This window comes from Haliotis cracherodii, unplaced genomic scaffold (assembly GCF_022045235.1).
Source record: "Haliotis cracherodii isolate W230 unplaced genomic scaffold, xgHalCrac1.p SCAF_16, whole genome shotgun sequence".
In the NCBI taxonomy this organism is placed as follows: domain Eukaryota; kingdom Metazoa; phylum Mollusca; class Gastropoda; order Lepetellida; family Haliotidae; genus Haliotis; species Haliotis cracherodii.
This window is the reverse complement of record NW_027266271.1, coordinates 17,264,034-17,283,171: the sequence shown is the minus strand read 5'-3', so window position 1 is coordinate 17,283,171 and position 19,138 is coordinate 17,264,034. Positions and strand designations below refer to the sequence as shown.

At 39.5% G+C, this 19,138-nt stretch overlaps 1 protein-coding gene across 5 annotated transcripts in view; it reads right to left on the bottom strand.

The window, feature by feature from the left end:
* LOC139463886 (protein TANC1-like) overlaps window positions 1-19,138 on the bottom strand; it is a 170,087-nt gene that overhangs the window by 86,474 nt on the left and 64,475 nt on the right. For all 5 annotated transcript variants that reach the window (XM_071245298.1, XM_071245297.1, XM_071245299.1 and 2 more), the window contains exons 3-4: window positions 8,543-8,719; window positions 5,727-5,924 (exon numbers count right to left, since the gene is read on the bottom strand). In XM_071245298.1, the coding sequence (XP_071101399.1) occupies window positions 5,727-5,924; window positions 8,543-8,719 (375 nt within the window). The remainder of the gene's footprint in view (window positions 1-5,726; window positions 5,925-8,542; window positions 8,720-19,138) is intronic.

The following is a 19,138-nucleotide window of genomic DNA, read 5'->3' as shown; positions in this document are numbered from 1 at the left end:
TTGTGGGGCCTGTCAATTTATGACTTGCTTTATTGACCTCAGCACAAGTCTTTGTTGTTAACGAAGCATGGCGACAAGAAGTAATTAAGCGATTATCGTCATGTGGCACAGTAACGATTCAGTAGACAAGATCAATATCAAATGTGATGGCAACCTTGAACGCTGACTTGGCAAAATTCATAAAAACAGTATTTTTTGGGTGCAGCTGCTTTGAATTCTTGATGTAAGAAGAAAAAGAATGCGGGATATAGAAACCACGGGACAAGATCAATAGCTTGAGAGGCCTATAGAACACATGTGCATCCCAGGAACACACCATTAAGGAACATCCACCAAGACGATACATGCAAGTGTATCAGGAATTACATCTTCTTTGGTCCAAAATGATTACACACAGGCAGGGATTTGGAGAAATGGTTCAATAAAAAACACACACTGTCTTTACATTAGAGAACTGATTTTTTATAGATTGAAGACATGAAATCATAATCGTCACTGTTGAACAAATATATATGCCCGAGGCATTGTAAAATAAAGGCAAAAGCGAGCGTGGCTCACTAATACCCCCGACCCGCCTAGTGTGTCAGTAGTTTCAAATTAAATAATGGACAGGGTTAGGGTTTAAAAAATTTATAAAAAAATGGAAAATTAATAAAAACATTTTTTTTTCTTTTGACTGCACCCCTCCATATGACACAGATTATATGTGCTTAGTTTGAGATGAATCCACTGAATAGTTTAAGAGAAATCGCGCTGACAAAGTTTTCGGACAGACGGACGGACGGAACCTTGGTATAACTATATACCCTAGACCTTATATGTTAATGCCAGTCAGAACAAAGTATATATGAGTATGCCAGTTAGGCAATACAATTCTTATTTCTTAGTTTGCATATCTTTTTCAGTTGACAGATTGTGGACAGGTGAAATTAATTCATTTTTATTTGCATGTTACAAAGGTGTTGGATAGAAAACTTTCACCTAAAAAACCCAACCAAAATGTAAAGTATAAATTGATCAATGCATAGTCTGCCTTTATCATTGTAAACATCAAGAAAAGGGTAAAACATATTCTCAGCAAATACCTGTTAGAGTGTTATTCAAATTATTAACAGATTTAACATTGCTATGTATTTACTCTTCGGCATGACGAGCGAACGCTTTAACCAGTAGGCCCCCAGACACACAGATCTAATCTTATTTGAATTTCAAATTATACATGCTAATTGTTTTTGTAAAAATAGTCAAAAATAAAAGTGTGTCCTTGAATCACTGTGAACCATTTTGTCTGATTTTTAACATATTTTTACACTTCTGTCATCATTTTATGAAAAATATCCTCAAAATGAAACCTTGTCCAATGTCAAGTGAGTAATTCTATCAATGTCAAGCTGACAAGTCTTTATCCAATGCACTGGGCCTTCATATTGTTCCTAAGACTGATAAAGATTTGACCTGAAAATTCTATCAAAAAACTATTGTCTGTATAACTAAACACAACAAATGCCTGATTTTAGACTCCCTACTTTCCACGAGGCACGACCTGCATCCCTGCAGCAACTTCACTGACTCTCTGACACAACCCAGCATCCACCGATGGATTTAAATCCCCAGGGAAAACAAAGCAAATAAGAAAAAAAAATTGAAATAAGTACTGTGGTCATATTTTTGTCTCTTAGCATAGCAAAAACCAACATACAGAACATTAAATTCAATCTGTAAAAATGTTAATATTCCATGAATATAAAACATGGTCGAACTGTTATTGATTTTCGGAATGCAATTTTCAAAACATAAGCAAATCTTCACTGGGATGAGCAAAAAAGCAAATTCGACATGTAACTTTCAAAAAAAATTAATGGAAAACAAATAACGTCCTAAAAAGTTTGTCGTTTTCTGACAGATGAAATGGGTTTTCAACACAGTTCATATGTTCTATTAAACTTAACAATGCCCTTGACAAATGAAGGATATTTGAGTGTACCATCCATTCTTAAGGACAATAGAATAACATTTAGCATTAACTCTAAATGGGTTAATGGGCAGCATTTATACTTCCATTGCATTAATTACTCACAAACTAAACATTTCTACTTTCCTCTTTCATAAAATAAGTCGAAAAAGTAGTTTCTCAAGTATAATCACTTCCGCATTCTATAAATAACTTTCAAAATGAAGTCCCTCCTGCAGGCCAACATCATGTCCCCTTACTTTACTCAAATGTCTCTTCAAACAGCGTGTTGACTTTTTTTCATTATCGCCTTCGGCGTTTTAACAACTTTACCAAATTTCACTTTCGGTCTTGCCATTTCTAAATTGAGTCTAAATTTGTCATCAATCGCTGTCATTCACTATCATTAATGTGAATAAAGAATTTCACTTAAAACGGTTATTTAAATGTTTACACAAAACTGTAGTCTGTCATACAGACCCTGATACAAATATATTCAATACAGCCCATGCAAGTCTATAATGTTTGGCAAGTCTAGATTACTGCAGTATCTGAAAATGAAGAGAGTCTATGGGCTCTTTAATTATATTTTTATTAAGATAATTCAACAACCTTTGTTGCTAGAGACTAGAGACTAGATGTTAGTCAAACAAAACTGTTCCTTGCCCAGTACACGAGAAACTGTTTCTGCATCTACAACTGCATTCTGGTTTGAGGGAGAAAAACTAGTCTGGAAAACCAGGCACGAGTACGTTTATTCACAAAGTACACATACCTAAGCACTGTTGAAGCCAGGAATGTCATAACTCCGAAGTAAAGAAGTTGGTCATACACTATCTGCTTGGGCTATTTCCATCACACGTGTCTTCAAGAGTAACATGACGAACCACAAGCTGTCTGTCAAGATTGTGTTTTCCTGCTTTGTCCATACCAAAGATTATTACTGAAGGTAGTACTGTCAGCTATGCAGGAAACATCCCTCAAAATACTTTTCAGTTACCAAGGATTTTAGGAATGCTTCATAACACCCTACATTAATTTTACTCTACTTTTGTAGTCTGTCTTACAGACCCTGATACAAATATATCAAATACAGCCCATGCAAGTCTATGATGTTTGGCAAGTCTAGATTTCTGCAGTATCAGAAGAGAGTCTCTGGGCTCCTTTTATTCAATTTTTATTAGATAATTTAACATCTATTTTTTTTCTGAACAATATATTCATTTCAGAGACTAGATGTTAGTTTACTTTAGTGTAACATTGAATTAGGGTGCTGAACCTCTTAAAGCTGCCGATTTCACTCTAGGTAAATAAAAATAGTGTGAGTATTGTATGTTTGTCTACAAATACACAGTTGTCAAGCTGGCTATCTTTATTTCTCTGCTTTCTACTGACATTTTCCAGATGGCGAAATGAGAGAAAATACTATCTTTGTTTTGGTGGGGAGATAACTCTGAATGAAGATGAATGCAACCTTATCGCTTAGATAGGATTGTGATGTGGTGGGTCTGTTTTAGTACAGGGTATCTTGTGTGCCATGGTGGCACTGTTTACACAGCATGGCGGAACAAAGACAACATAAACTGATTGAGATAGAGTCCTGATGTCGTAAATCGTATTAGGTTAATTGAAGAAACTGACACAAACTCATTAGAAATTCCTGATAAATATGACTGTAATTAAGCTGCCATGGCCCTGGCTATAGATAACTCAAAGTTGACTTTAAGCAATGACAGCTTTGTGTGTTCAAGAATTTGGCTAAATTTGACTGACATCACTTAGTGAATGCTAAAGGCTGGTGTCCAATATTTCACCCATATAATGACAGCCTGAAAACAATCAAATCTGGGTCGGCTAAACCAGTGGTTGATAGCATGAGCACCGATTCATGCGAGTCCACAATCAGCCAGGCCTTGATTAAATCAGCTTCTACAACTTTTGTTAGTTTGTTTATTTATTGTTTAACACTGCACACAATATGCCAGCTATATGATGGCTGTCTGTAAATAATCGAGTCTGGATCAGACATTCCAGTGATTGACATCATGAGCATCGATCCACACAATTGGGATACGATGACATGCATCAACCAAGTCAGCTAGCCAAACCACCCAATCCCGTTAGTCGCCTCTTACGACAAGCAAAGTCATCTTCTACGTCAAGATGGGTTGCTGAAGACCTGTTCTACCCCGGATATTCACAGGTCTTTTACAACCAGAAGGGGATAAACTGAGGGGCTTCACTGTTACAGGTTCCCCTTCGGGTATTTGGTTGACAAAATAATTTGTCCCAGAGAGAAAAAAATTCTTCTTAGGTTTCTTTCACCCCCACCCAAAAATGTGTGCTACAAAAAAAACCCTCTCATTCAGCTTCCCCTTTCACAGAAAAGAATTGCGTGTTTTGAAGCAGTGTCAGTAAAATACCCTATCTCTTACAGAAAACCCAGACCCCACCTACAACATTATATGATGGGTTTGTATTGTTGCAGTAATCTCCAGCTGTATCACCGACTATGATTACCATAATGTCTGTCTGCATGTGATAATGACAGAGGTGTTGTGACATACGTGCCGTATACACCAGTAGAACATAGGCAATACAATACATAGCCATTAGATTAACCATACAGGCAGGGGGGTTCCCAATTATCTATCACAGGAACCATTGATTGGAAACAGACCCCCAAAATGTGCCATTTACCATTGTGAAAAATAATAAAAGTGCCCCCTGTGTAGCTTCTGACATTCCATTAATGCTTTCAACGTTGCAAAGAAAAATAAAGAATTCTCTGCCGACATTCCATGAAAAATGTATTCTTGACAATATAATAGATGAGTCACTTTGGAGGAAGTGAAGTCTTAATTAAAAGTACACACATTAAAATTGCTTTTAATATCCACCCCTTGTCAATTTTCAAAGCACCCACAGCACATTTTACGGTAAATATGGGAAGTCAATAATGAACCTCTTATATTCCATGATACATGAACTGAAAGTGAGGACTCCAGTCCTAGGATTCCAGCCCAGGAATCAGACACAAGATGAGGTGAAATGAGGTTTTATGACGCGGTTCAAGGTTATTGCACTTGTAGGGATGAGCATGCACGTTTGTGTGTGGCTGCTTGTACCTGTCTGGAATAATGTTGGCATAAAGTGCCAGTCCACTAAGATACCAGTCACAGTTTGACACGGATACCCAACACGGATACCTGACACGGATACCCAACTCACAGTGTGCTGACTCTGAGCTGAGCAGTCCTTATTTTATCTTCTTAATTCAGAGGAGGCACGGGTGGCCCAGTCGTCTAAGGCGCTGTGATTGGCATGCCAGAAACCTATGATTTTGGGTTTGAATCCCGGTTCACCCTGATTATGTTACTAGGTTTATCAGCACCATACCCGTGCTCGTGGGTTTCACAGAAGTGGTAAACATCTGAGACCTGCATCACTTCGGGCTTTCCTCCCACATTAAGCTGACACGCCGTGATATAACTGGAACACTGTTAAAAGCGGCGTTAAACCCAACTCACTCACTCACTTAATTCAGAGTGCCAGGCTGGGTAACAACAAGTACCATATTTCACTGGGTTTTTTTGTATGAACGGCCTGGGATTGAACCACTGTCTTTCAGCTCCCCGGGCAGATACTCTATCCACTGGACCACGAAGGGAATCACAGGGTGAAAGACATCAATACATTCGACACAGCGACAATATATGAATGACATCTGTGAGTTAAATCCTCACTACAAAAGCAAACTAAAGTATCCACTTACTTTTCTGTTTTATCGGAGGGGCACCAGACTTTGGCGTAGTTTGTGTAGTATTATCCGTAACCATGGGAACATGACCATCATGGCGGGTTTGCATAAAAGTGGTAAAATGTCCGTTAGTTTTTAACTTGGGTCGATACGGAGAATATGCAGCCGGGTCTTGAACTGTGTTGTGATTGCGATCACCGTTCTGTTGAGGTACTGAAACAAATGCAGACATTGGATTAGGGTTACATGGTACGAATCATGTCTGAGGATCATGGAGTATGTAGGATTTTACGTGATGCACAAATATGCGTCCAGTCTCCACAAATTTAGACAATTGATGTCGAAAAATACTGACTGCGTCCCAAGGGATGCGCAATAATATTCATTGTACCTAAAGCGCATCAAGATCAACTATGGGTGTCTGTTATTTCATCCATCAATCGGGGGCACAGGTGGCCTAAGGCGCCAGGATTCGCTGTGCAGAGTTGCGTCCCTTAGGCATGCCAGAAACCTATAATTGTGGGTTCGAATCCCGGTTGGCCCCGATTATGTTTCTAGGTTTGTCAGCACCATACCCGTGCTCGTGGGTTTCACCGAAGTGGTAAACGTCTGAGACCTGCATCACTTCGGGCTTTCCTCCCACATTATGCTGACACGCCGTGATATAACTAAATTACTGTTAAAAGCGGCATTAAACCAGACACACTCACTCATCCATCAATCATGGCCACTGTCCAGGTGGTCATTGATTCCTTCTACACAATAAAGTTATTATCAAAAACATACACTACATCATTTCAAAACTTTACAGGACCCTCAGAATTAATTACTGGGGGTCACCTGGACCCCCACTTTTGTAAGTCATGTAAAACCCTGGGCACAGGATTAATTTAATGAGCTGAATGACTGGTAGCCCAGCACAGTGAACTAACAATTCGTGCATTTGATCATACAATTACAGACATTATAGAAGTTCAATACCTGGTTTAATGCCCTGAAAAAATGCAATATCGACCACAGACTTGACCTCATGAAGGTCTATAATTGCATGTAAGCAACTGTTATCAAAGTCAAAGTCAATACAAGATACAAAACCTGCACCATGACTGTGGAATATATTTATTTTATGGAAAAAAAAACAGCAATCTAGAAACGCACACAAAAGCAAGTCTAGCCAGCTCTAGTTAGCTCTGATCAGCATAGGGAAATTTCTTAACAAATATTTTTAGTGTCAAGAATGATATTGTGTAATATAAGATTTCATAGACTAAATGTTAGTCTATACAAAACCATGCAGAGAATATTTCTTTTATCAACTTGGTGGATCTCTTTTCAACAGTATGAGGACTGCATGAGTTACCTCCCTTGCACTGAGCAAAACCAACGCCTAACTCACTCTGAAGTTCAATGTCCTGAGAAACACAATCAATACAAAAGCCAAAGTGAAACCTTAAATGAAGAAATATATCTGGCAAATTTGTTTTAAATTATATGAAGAAGCCTGAATGCAGGTTTATATTTTGTGACACAGTTGAAATACCCCCAAGCTACTGGTACTTCTACTTATCTTCCAATAAGCAATTCATCTGTTACATCAAGTTGCAAATTTTGAATTCTGCAGTTTTTGTCAGGGTTTGCCTGGGGTTAAGTTAAGGGTTAATTCTTAAGCCCTGAGAAAATGAGAGACATCTCTCACACAAGCAGTTTATAGTTCTTAGTACAACAGCCCATTGTCATGGAGAGCAGCCCGCCCACCCACAGCGTATCTACATGGCTTTCAGATTGGTTATTTTAGTTTTTGTTATCACATTTTTCCTGCATTTATTTTCTGCTTTGATTCTACAAGAAGACATAAAGAGCCCGGGAGTCTTCTCCTTCTTGTTATTATTGGATAAGAAAATTACAATATTCACTTACAGTGAATGAGTGAGTGAGTGAGTGAGTGAGTGAGTATGGTTTTACGCCGCTTTTAGCAACATTCCAGCAATATCACAGCGGGGGGACACCAGAAATGGGCTTCACACATTGTACCCATGTCGGGAATTGAACCTTGGTCTTCGGCGTGACAAGGAAAAGCTTTAACCACGAGGCTACCCGACTGCTCCTATTCACTTACAGAGGTAGTCAATGAAATACACGAAGTTATTCCATTATTCCATTTATTCACAACAAAAACACAAGGGAAAGAGTGAATGTTTTATGACAGTTGGCAATATTCCAGCCCCAGCATGCTGCCTGTATATGATCTAGTTCACAAACCAGTGGTTGACAGCATGAGCAGCACTGTAGCCAGGATAGGATGACTTGCGAAATCCCCAGGCTCACATTGTAGGGGAGGTGAGGTAAAGTGGGGAACATGGTTGTGTTTAAGGGCGGGTAATTTGCGATTGCGAGAACCACGGGAATGGATCCAGGGGTTAGTGTAGGTTTACCGAAATGTGAGCGCTGGAGATACAGAGGATGAATCTCAGGTATGGTGCTGACAAACCGAGAAACATAATCACTGAAACCTGGGATTCAAACTCATGACCAGTTGTAACTGACCAAAGGGATGCAACTGAGATTACAAAGCGAATTGTGGTGCCTTAAAGTGAGTGAGTATGGTTTTACGCCGCTTTAAGCAATATTCCAGCAATATCACAGCGGGTGACACCAGAAATGGAATTCACACATTGTACCCATATCAGGAATCGAACCCAGGTTTTCGGTGTGACGAGCGAACGCTTTAACCACTGGGCTACCCGAACGCCCCGTGGTGCCTTAGAAGACGAGGCCACCTGTGTCCCCTGTTGCATGGAAAACAAGCATTGACTACATCGTACTATACTCACTTCCATTGGCAGCACAGATGGGGCAGGTTTCGCTGTTGAACATACAGGTGTAGCAGCGCTCATGACCACACGCATCGATCAGTTTACGCTTCTTGCCCGTGTCAAACGGCAGTCGACAGGCCGGGCACACTTCCACCCCGTGTAGCTCCATCTTCATCGTATTGATGGCATCCAGATCTGAAACAACACAATTGACACATTAACACAGAGTTAGGGGAATATTAGGGGAACCATAATCTTGTCTGACCACTGATGTATGTAATGTAAAATGTAAAAAGTAAAAAGTAAAACGACATCAATGAAGTACCAATTTCTGAAAAGTAAAAAGTAAAAAGTAAAAAGTAAAAAGTAAAAAGTAAAACGACAACATCAATAAAGTACAAATGTCTGACCACTCCTGCAAACAACACTTATATTATCTTGGATGTTATACTACTTATAAAATGTAAAGGACCACCCGACATCAATGAAGTACCAATGTCTGAAAAGTAAAAAGTAAAACGACAACATCAATAAAGTACAAATGTCTGACCACTCCTGCAAACAACACTTATATTATCTTGGATGTTATGCTACATATAAAATGTAAAGGACCACCCGATTCTTTCAAATTACTAAAGTTAATCTGTCATGGCATAACAGATGAACTATTAATATGTAAGATTTGGGTGGTCCTTAATATTTTTTAGTGGCTTATCATCCAAGATGGCTGCTGGAAATAGAGTGTCCTGTAATTTGTACAGGAAAACTGAAAATCTAATTCAGCTTCAGATGGCTCACCTGAAACGAAGCCAACCAACAAAAAGCTGGGGAAATGAATATGACATATCATGTGTAACACGATAAAAATATTTGTGAAAGATGGACTGACGAGGCATTACATAATTAAATTCAAATAAATCAAACACTACAATTTTATAAAAATAATAATTATTTTTAAACCTTTTCTCTGTAAGGTACAAATAACGACAACAAAACATCAATGGAAGATCTTTAATCTGTCAAATATTTTGTTACATCAGAATCCTTTCAGTTAAGACTACCACATAAATGCACCTTGAAGAGGAATAAATAACTTGTTCAGATTTTTTTCTGAAACATGTTTCTTGTAAAATATTAATGTATCGCATGGTCCTTCTTTCTCACAGAATATAATGGTGCGCAAGAATGCCTACTTAAGGAGTCCACGAGTCATAAACTCTCCACACATTTCCTCCAGGCAGCTCGTGGATACGCTGTTTAACTGTGCCGCGCACAATAAGGAGAACATCCTCATGTGGAAGTTTAACAAAAACATTATGCCCAATTTAAAGTCTTAAACATAGAGCCATTTAATTCCTGTACATTTCTGTATTATAGAACCGTATGATCTCTTTAAGCTCAAACAGTGTGGCATATCAAACAAAACTTCAAAGACAATTAAAGTACTTTTTTCCAATCTCAAACGTCTCATAGAAAAGGACGACAAATTTCAAGTGATCATGCAGATGTTTTCATGGTCTTCTAACTAATTTGAGGCAAACATTTTAAGAGCCATTAAACTATTTCCCCATGACTTCATCCAGTGTATATTCTTGTAATGAGCTATTGATGTGAACAATGACACGGACCTACAAGCTATGACAATTTGTATTCTATTGTTTGATATGTATTGAGATGAGTTCTAATTTATCATCGAAATCTGCTTCCAGAGGAGATATCGCTTTGGTGAGATTAAGCGATATCAGGTATTGCTGCAATGAAATAGCAGAACAGTGCTGCTGATTAGCCTTGCTCCAAGGCTGTACTGAAAGAAAAGTCCATGGATGTGAAGTAAATCTCTCCTCCTAATAGGCAAGTCTAGATATGTGGACAACCATTCTCTTACGTGGGGGCGTCGGGTAGCCTAGTGGTTAAAGGGTTCGCTCGTCACGCCGAAGACCCGGGTTCGATTCCCGACGTGGGTACAATGTGTGAAGCCCATTTCTGGTGTCCCCCGCCGTGATATTGCAGGAATATTGCTAAAAGCGGCGTAAAACCATACTCACTCACTCACTCTTACAGGGACAACTTGTTCTTATTTTTTACATAATCTAGATCTTATGATTTAAACTAATAAGTATTGCCTTAGAGACTTGTGAAAGTCTATTTTCAGATCTTTGAGATGTGTTTTACACACAAGACACTAGTTAATACTGTGTACAAACTGAAAAGTTATAACAATGATTTTGGATGATAAATAGAATATTTCCCTGGAGTCTTTTGGTATCATGTATATCAACACTGGTTGATAAAGTCTAAAATTCCTCGGCAAGTCTTGTAATTTGAAACTTTTATCGAAGAGTGTTTGAAGTTTCCTCCAAAACCTTTCATCTTCAAGTGCTGATATTTTCTCTAAAGAAATGCCACTTCTATGGTCATAATGGATAATATTGATTCTGCGAACATTAAATCATATGAGTTTGATGTGTTTAGGAATGGCCCGCACCTAGCTGTCCCTCTCGAGCAGAGGTTGTACTCGATGGGGCTTACAGCTCATATATATAAAGTACATAATGCTAATATCGACATCATGAGTGAGTGAATATGGTCTTATGCCTCTCTTGACAATAGTTCCGCAATGGGGAATCAAACTTGGACCTTTGATGTGATGAGTGAACACCTGAACAAGGCTACCCCATCGCCCTAAAACACAAGGTCATCAAGACACAGATCAGCCAGGTGACAACTTTCCATACTGAGACGCCATGGTGGCCATCGAATCATTCTTAAACTCTTCTCCTACACATTCTGCAGCATCTACTTATAACCCACAAGTGAATGCTCACGGGACTACATAATTACTTGCATCTCTGGATCAGTGTGTGTTCAGATTTCATTATCAACCCCCTGGGGAGTATACAGACACAGGCTGTCGTATAAGGCACAAGGTTTTTTACAGTCACATTATCGTCTCATCCTACCGGGTACCCATTCACTATAGGGTGACCAAAGGCATGTTTGGAACAAACTCTTGCCTTAGGAGACATCACATGTGATATGTTCCAGTGTGCTCTAGAACGTTCAGGCGGCAAGCTGCCGAACATGGTCAACCATCCAGTTACTCTCCACCACCGAGACTGCTTAAGTTCTCCTCCATTGTGACCTGCGCTGTACACAGGACGCGTGCTACCACACTGGGAGGTTACAGACAGCTTAAGCTAAAGCGTTAATATAAGAGGACATATTCTGACACAGGACACCTTTCAGGGATTGGAAGGGATTAAGCTAGGACTATTCACGGAGACCCACACATGTACCAAGGGAGGTCACCTCGGAGAAAACATCTCTTCTGTCAGGTTACACTTCTAATGCTTTAAATTATTATTCCACATTGCCATAGACACAGACAAAATTTAAGATAGACTATACACATTACACACTATAAAATAACTAATGAGATCCTGTAACAATGTACCCAGTCCTGTCGGTCTCTTCATATTCATGACAGATTTGAATTGAAATGGGTTCTAATGGCAAGTCCAAAATTATTTCACTTAAAAAATGACATGCATGCACTAGTCCGGACTAATGCCGATTTTATAGTGCTAGCCCACTGAGATACCATGCTGCAGTTTAAGATGGATACCCCTCAGACACAGTATACTGACTCCGAGCCGACCAGCCTGAACACCAGGCAGGGCAACAATAAGCACCATCTTTTAACATCTTTTGGTATGATGCAGCCAGGGATCAAACCCCAGACCTTCTGCTCTCTGGGTCTCTGGGCGGACGCTCTATCACTAGACCATGGAGGCGTCCCATTCATGGTAGAAAGAATTAGCTCTGAGCTTATGAACACGCATGGTCATGCATTCTATATGGAAAAGCCAGTGATGTTTAATGCACCATCTGTGTACACAGAGTTCTTAAATTGCATGCTAACTGGATGCCTGGACATAGGGGGGTGGCAACTAAGCGGTTAAATACATTGGCAGACTTGTTTGGCTGCGAGTCATCTTACCCTGAATGTATAGCTGCTCATAATATCAATCACTGGCTTTCCAGATCCAGACTCGATTATATACAGTCTGCCGTCAAATTACTAGATCATTGAATATCACCGAGAGCAACGTCATACAACAAACAAAACCATCCTGAAGTTCCGTCACTTATGTTTGCTCTGTCAACCCCATACCACCCCATCTCCATCATGGCTTGATGAGACCCGTGAAGATCCGGGGTAAGATAGGTCTTCAGCAACCCATGCTTGCCGTAGAAGGCGACTGCGCTTGTTGTAAGAGGCGACTAACAAGATCGGGTGGTCAGGCTCGCTGACTTGGTTGATGCATGTCATCTAACATGGCCCGATGACAAGAACAACCTAAACAACAAATTACTCTGTCCGTCTAATTAAGTCTACATTCATTTCAGACAAGTCATCCAGCGTTTCCTGCCAGGTAGATGGATTGCCAACATCACCTGTGTGGTTTCCATATGTGGGTTAATGTTTCACAAAAATAACACAACAATTAAAACTGATGTACAGGGCATTATAATTCTTGGCAATAAATATCCAGGTGATGTTTGGCATTGCCTGTGATAACATTGTTTGTTTGTTTGAAGCCGTATTCACCAGCTATATGACGGCGGTTTGAAAAATAATTGAGTCTGGACAAGACAATCCAGTGATTGACAACATGAGCATCGATCCACGCAATTGGGATATGACATGCACAAACCAAATCAGCGAGCCTGACCCCGCGATCAGTAAGTCGCCTTTTACGATGAGTATAGTCACGTCAACGACAAGAATGGGTTGCTGAAGACCTATTCTACCCCGAATCTTCACGGGTTATCCTGCTGCTAGTCATCATTCTAGACCACTTCATCATGTCATATATCAGGACAACCTTGTCATGAGAACTACGTAAGTAATTATAAACCACTCAAAAGAAGTTAGAGAAAACCTGTTAGTCTGACATCACATCACATTATGTCACAGGTAGATTTTCAACATAAAAATATAATTATACGATTAATTCTGTAAAATTATTTGTAAAAGGCTTTGCATTTCATTTCGTTTTTTTACAAAACATGCCATTTAATTATCAATGAGAGGACTAATGTTTATTCACAAGAAGGTAGTTGAAATTTAACTGCATTTTAGTAAAAGTGAACTGTATGACATCGTATGGAATACCACTGCCTAGACATTGCAAACTGTTCACAATTTTTTTTTCCATTTTGTATCTTTATCACTTACCTTCTTCACAACCTGTTGTAGCAAATCCTGAACAATCAACATCCCGATCAAAATCACAATCCCACTACACTGAAACTCACAAACCTATCTCAGGAAATAAAACAGTAATAAAAGTTTACCAAGCAAGACACCTTTCAGATCTTCCCTATCAATCTAGCACTGGAGGCCCACAAACACAGTTTGGACAGGGTGGGTCACCTGTGGCATTGACGAATTTTGCCTGAACAGGTACGCCAGGTATCTCTCATCTCACCTGGGCTACCCACCTGTACATGAAGTTCTTTGATGTTGTGAAATTTACAGGTGTGATCCCAACATCACTCACATAGCTTCCTTGATAGCGCAAACGGACAGAAAGGGTCAAAGAATTTTCTGTTCTGTTGGAAAAGTGAGAGAATTCCTGACTATATTTTCAGTTGATGGGCTGGTTTTTAAGTTTTCTTTTTAAAAGACATGCTGAAATGTTAACTATTACATTGGAAGGGCTCCACAACATCCATGTATTTTCCCTAGAAAATAGTTCGAGTGAACGTTGAATGTGTTCATACCTTAATACTTGTCATACCTTTCTTTAATCAATGAAAGATAACCGTGTAACCGAGGCACAAACAAACGTCCCGACGACACAAGACCAAAGACAAATAGGTGAAAAAATAGACAAAAATATACCCCAGCATCTTCCCCAGTTTGAACATTTTGTAAATTGTATTATCCCTGCATGAAAGACGGAACCAAGTCAACACGATAAGAGTTACAGATCTAACATTAATATGACATATTGCCTTGACTATCAGCTGGCTGCAGGTCACCCTGACCCCAGCTACATCAAACACGGCACACCTGTCTCAAGGCATTTGAAAAATACTATTTACTGATCTGTCTGACTGAAAACTGATACCCTAACACTCAGCCAAATTACACTACTAAATTAATTATCACCCATCATGACTAAAAAGGTTTGGAACTGCACAAACAGACATGTAGCAATTCCTATTCATGAGCAAAGAATTCATATTTAAATTGTTTGACACATTATCAAACAAAACTACATGAAATCAAATAGAGCTTGAATATGATAACAGTCTCACCTGCCATTCGTAGTTTTAGCGGTACTAAATGTCTAGCAGGCATGGTGGCAAGTGACGAACTGCTGAGACATAGCTACTATATCTCTACAAACCTGCACACTTGGTCATAAATAGAGCACTCCCTCAACCAAGTGAATGAAGTGCACACCCACTGAATTTTTCATTCACAATAAAGCAATTCAGGCGACCTATACAAGTTTGCGACAAGAGTTGACAAGAGTTTCAAATCGATAACTTCAAGGTCCTCTGGTGCATGCTGTGACTAAGTTACACATTCTGCCTCTCTAACAAACTTTACAGGTTAATTTGGTGTCAAAGTCGTCCATTTTGCAAGTAAAAAAGTCCTACCTCTGTCCCCATGTCGGAGTGTTGACAAGGACTACCTGACCTAATTCTGCAGTGGTTGGACAAGACTACCTCAGCCAGCCAACTTCACACTTCAGTAAGCACTATTTAAGGCCCAAACTAGACGACTTTTAACCTTAGCTAAAAACCAGCCGCTGGCCAGCTGGGAGTCCTGTGGTAATAGAGGTGTGACGGATACAAAGGAAGGACGTCTTTTAACGATTGTCTCCGTTTTTCCTGCTAGTCAGATCAATAGAGCAAACAGGTTAACCCTATTGTGGCTGACACAGGTGATGAGATACAATATCGTACAGACAAACGTATCGACCGGATTTGTGTTTTTATTGGGGGCGTCAGAGGGTCAAGTTGATCGATAATACTGACAACTTTAAATCTGATGAAGATGTTCCGGTAGGAATGTGATATTAATTTTTCGACTGACTGCTTCAAATGAGTGATTGTGACTTCGGGACATTGAGACGAAATACTGTCTTGAGGGTAAATTATTGATTGACAATGTGCATATATATGTGTGTGTGTGTGTGTGTGTGTGTGTGTGCGCGTGCGTGCGTGTGTGTATGTATTTGAAGACTGACAATGGAAAAAGTCAATGAAATATGAACTGACTTCAACATAATTGAAGATGTCGTTTCCTGATTAACAAATCCCCGATTGATTATAATGTCCATGGATGCGCACTTATATAATTAACCCTTTAAGGGGTTAGGCTGCCTGCATCTTGGACTGAAATTCTACTGGACATATCAATAGTGAAGGTTGCAGAAGGGTTATCATCAGACTCTATCCAAATCAAGTTAAAGAATATGGTTGAAGGAGTCTTCGAAAGCAGGGATAAAATGTATAACTCGTCTTAAATATTGCTGTGATGAATAAATTTTTAATTTGAAAATTTGGTAAATGTTGAAAATCAAATTAATAAAGTTGTAGTCTAGAAATATTTCAATACAGAGTTTGATGAATTTCATAATTCTGATATTTTCCCTATGGTTTTACTGTCAGCTTTTTATCATGATTTGTGTTTTATATTATAGAGTGAGTGAGTTTGGTTTAAAGCCACTTTTCACAGCATTCCGGTTATATCACTGCATGTCAGCTTAATATGGGAGGAAAGCCTGAAGAGATGCAGGTCTCAGACATTTACCACTTCGGTGAAACCCACAAGCACAGGTATGGTGCTGACAAACCTAGACACATAATCGAGGTGAACTGGGATTCAAACCCACGATCATAGGTTTCTTGCCAGCCTAAGGGACGCAAATCTGCGCAGCAAACTGCGACTCCTTAGACAGGTAAGCCGGTTTAATTTTTTGTAACAAGCCTGTATTCCAAAGTTAACTTTGGAGGCACGATATTGTGTCCTGTTCCAAAGGTTGTTTTTCTCAGATACATTGCAAATGACTATTATTTACTTATCTCAAGATGTTATCCGCAGAAGTTTGAAATCAATCTACAGTTATTGCCTGACATTTCAGCATGACATGAACACTTATGAATTATCCTAACGCTAATTTGAGAAATGAAGTGTCTCGTTGAATCTGTCAGAATTAATTGATAAGATTTCCAATAACCCCTTGGCTGTCCCATAAGTCTAATATTTCTGACTGATAGAACAAAGTGAAACACAAAACTAACTTGTGACACATCTTAGAGATGAAAATACTTTTGAAAAGGCCAAGCAGCTGTCAATCTGTCTCTTAAGTATGCAATTAAACTAGGTGCAGATAATCCACCCAGTGAAAGGGTTAAACTGTAATCTTACTTAACCCTGGTTTGGTTTGGAGATGCTATTGAGGTAGGATTTAAAGGAGGCAGCCCCTGAACTCGCTGAAGCGGGTACTAGGGGTGCACAATGGCGGTAGGTCACCCGCGACCCCCCTGTATGTAATGTGTTATTACAGCTGGGGACAGCAGCACAGACCATGTCTGTCCGAGCTATCACAGAGCACAATACATAGCAACATTGTCCCTATCAAAACAAACACTCAACTGAAAATGGTGACAGGTTTGTTTGCAATGGGTAGAGAGTTGGAAAGGGCCATGGAAACAACTACAGGCAGAACCATGTAGTGATGGAGTCTAACAGCAATGTCTGAGACAGCAGGGAAAGGTTTGGTTTGGTTTGTTGATTTACGCCGCACTCAGCAATATTACAGCTATATGACGGAGGTCTGTAAATAATGGAATCTGGACCAGACAATCCAGTGATTTACATCATGAACATCGATCCACGCAATTGGGACATGATGACATGCATCAACCAAGTCAGCGAGCCTGATCACCCGTTAGTCGCCTTTTACGACAAGCATAGTCGCCTTTTACGGCAAGCATGGGTTGCTAAAGACCTATTCCTCCCCGGATCTTCACGGGTCCAGCAGTCAAAGGCATGGACACAAGTCTGTAAGCCAAAATCGAGACAGACCAGTTGTTTTCTCCAACAATCCTGTTTCAGCAATCTCTGTTTATAATGAATATGCTTATAACAAACGGATGGATTTTTTTTTATCCCCGCCATTTGCTGTATATATGCTTATAACGATCTATGGTTATAACAAACTAAAATGACTGGTCCCTTTGAGTTGGTTATAACCGTCGTAGTCTACTGTATGTTCCATAAACCACTAGTCTCAAATGAGCTAGGGACTAGTTGGATATGACCAATTGTGTCTTTCCCTTGATAGTCAGAGAGTCAGAGAGAATGTAAGGAAACAGTACAATCAGAGAGTGACAGTCACATGGTACCAGTCAGACATTCAGTCACATTCAGAGCCTGACAGTCAGATGGTATCAGTCAGTGTCATCAAACTGGTTAAGAAAGTCCGAAATAGTAAGAAAAACAGTACATTGATTTTCAGACAATATCAAAAGTAAGTTTATGAACTTTCTTTTGAAATCTGACTTTGCACTATACATATTGATAAACAACTTCCTAAGTAGTAAAATAATGACTGTAATAGAAAATAATAATTATAACACACACTCATATAGCGCCAACATTCACATGGTAAAGTAAGCTCTGTATGCTTGTTAGAAGAGTCAGAGCCAAGAAACAGTTTAGGGTAAAGCCTGTCTTAATAGGACTGTTTTGAACTGTCTCTTAAAGGATGGTAAGTTTGGGGATTCTTTTGGTGGTAGATCATTCCACAATGAAGAGGCTGCATATTTGAAGCATCTAAAAGGTCACTTCTACACACTTTTCACCAAGACACACAACACACTGTATGTCCATATGCCAACTACATCCAGTTATACTTCCAAACAACGTCTACCTCTACCTGATGTCAACCTGACCCCTGCTGCATCCATGAACACCAGTAAAGATGTCGCCTACAGAGAACGATGGCAATACTCCAGATGCAAGACCCATTCACAGATCAAGAGGCTGGCCAGGACAGCAAGGTTGATAGCCTGATGACAGGGCAAAGCCTGCTGAGGTGACGTTACCCTCCCAACCTAGGCCATCCCTCAGCATAGGTTCTCCATCTTATCTAATTACCATGAGAAAAGTAAACACTGCTTTGAAGTACTCAAGATCCAGAAATTGCTCAACATGTAATGTTGTAAGAAAATGTGGGTGGTATTTTTAATGTGTCAGTGTGAAATATCACCGCGGAAATAACAAGGACGATGGAGCAGCAAAATGAGGCTGTGTTCTCCAGACCTGGCATAAAACACAGAGTAGCAGGACAAATTATCAATGAGTAACTCTATCCTACTGATTATGTTAACTGTCAAAATCTACACAATGCTTGACACATCAGGCAGTATTTCCTCGAAAAGACACAACTTCAGAATAAATTAAATGTTTAAAGAATGCATTTGTGCAGCAATGTCTCAATACTTTGGCTCACGATTCTAAGATGTTCATTAATATATATCTGTATATATCAATAAATATCTCTATATATATCAATACATATC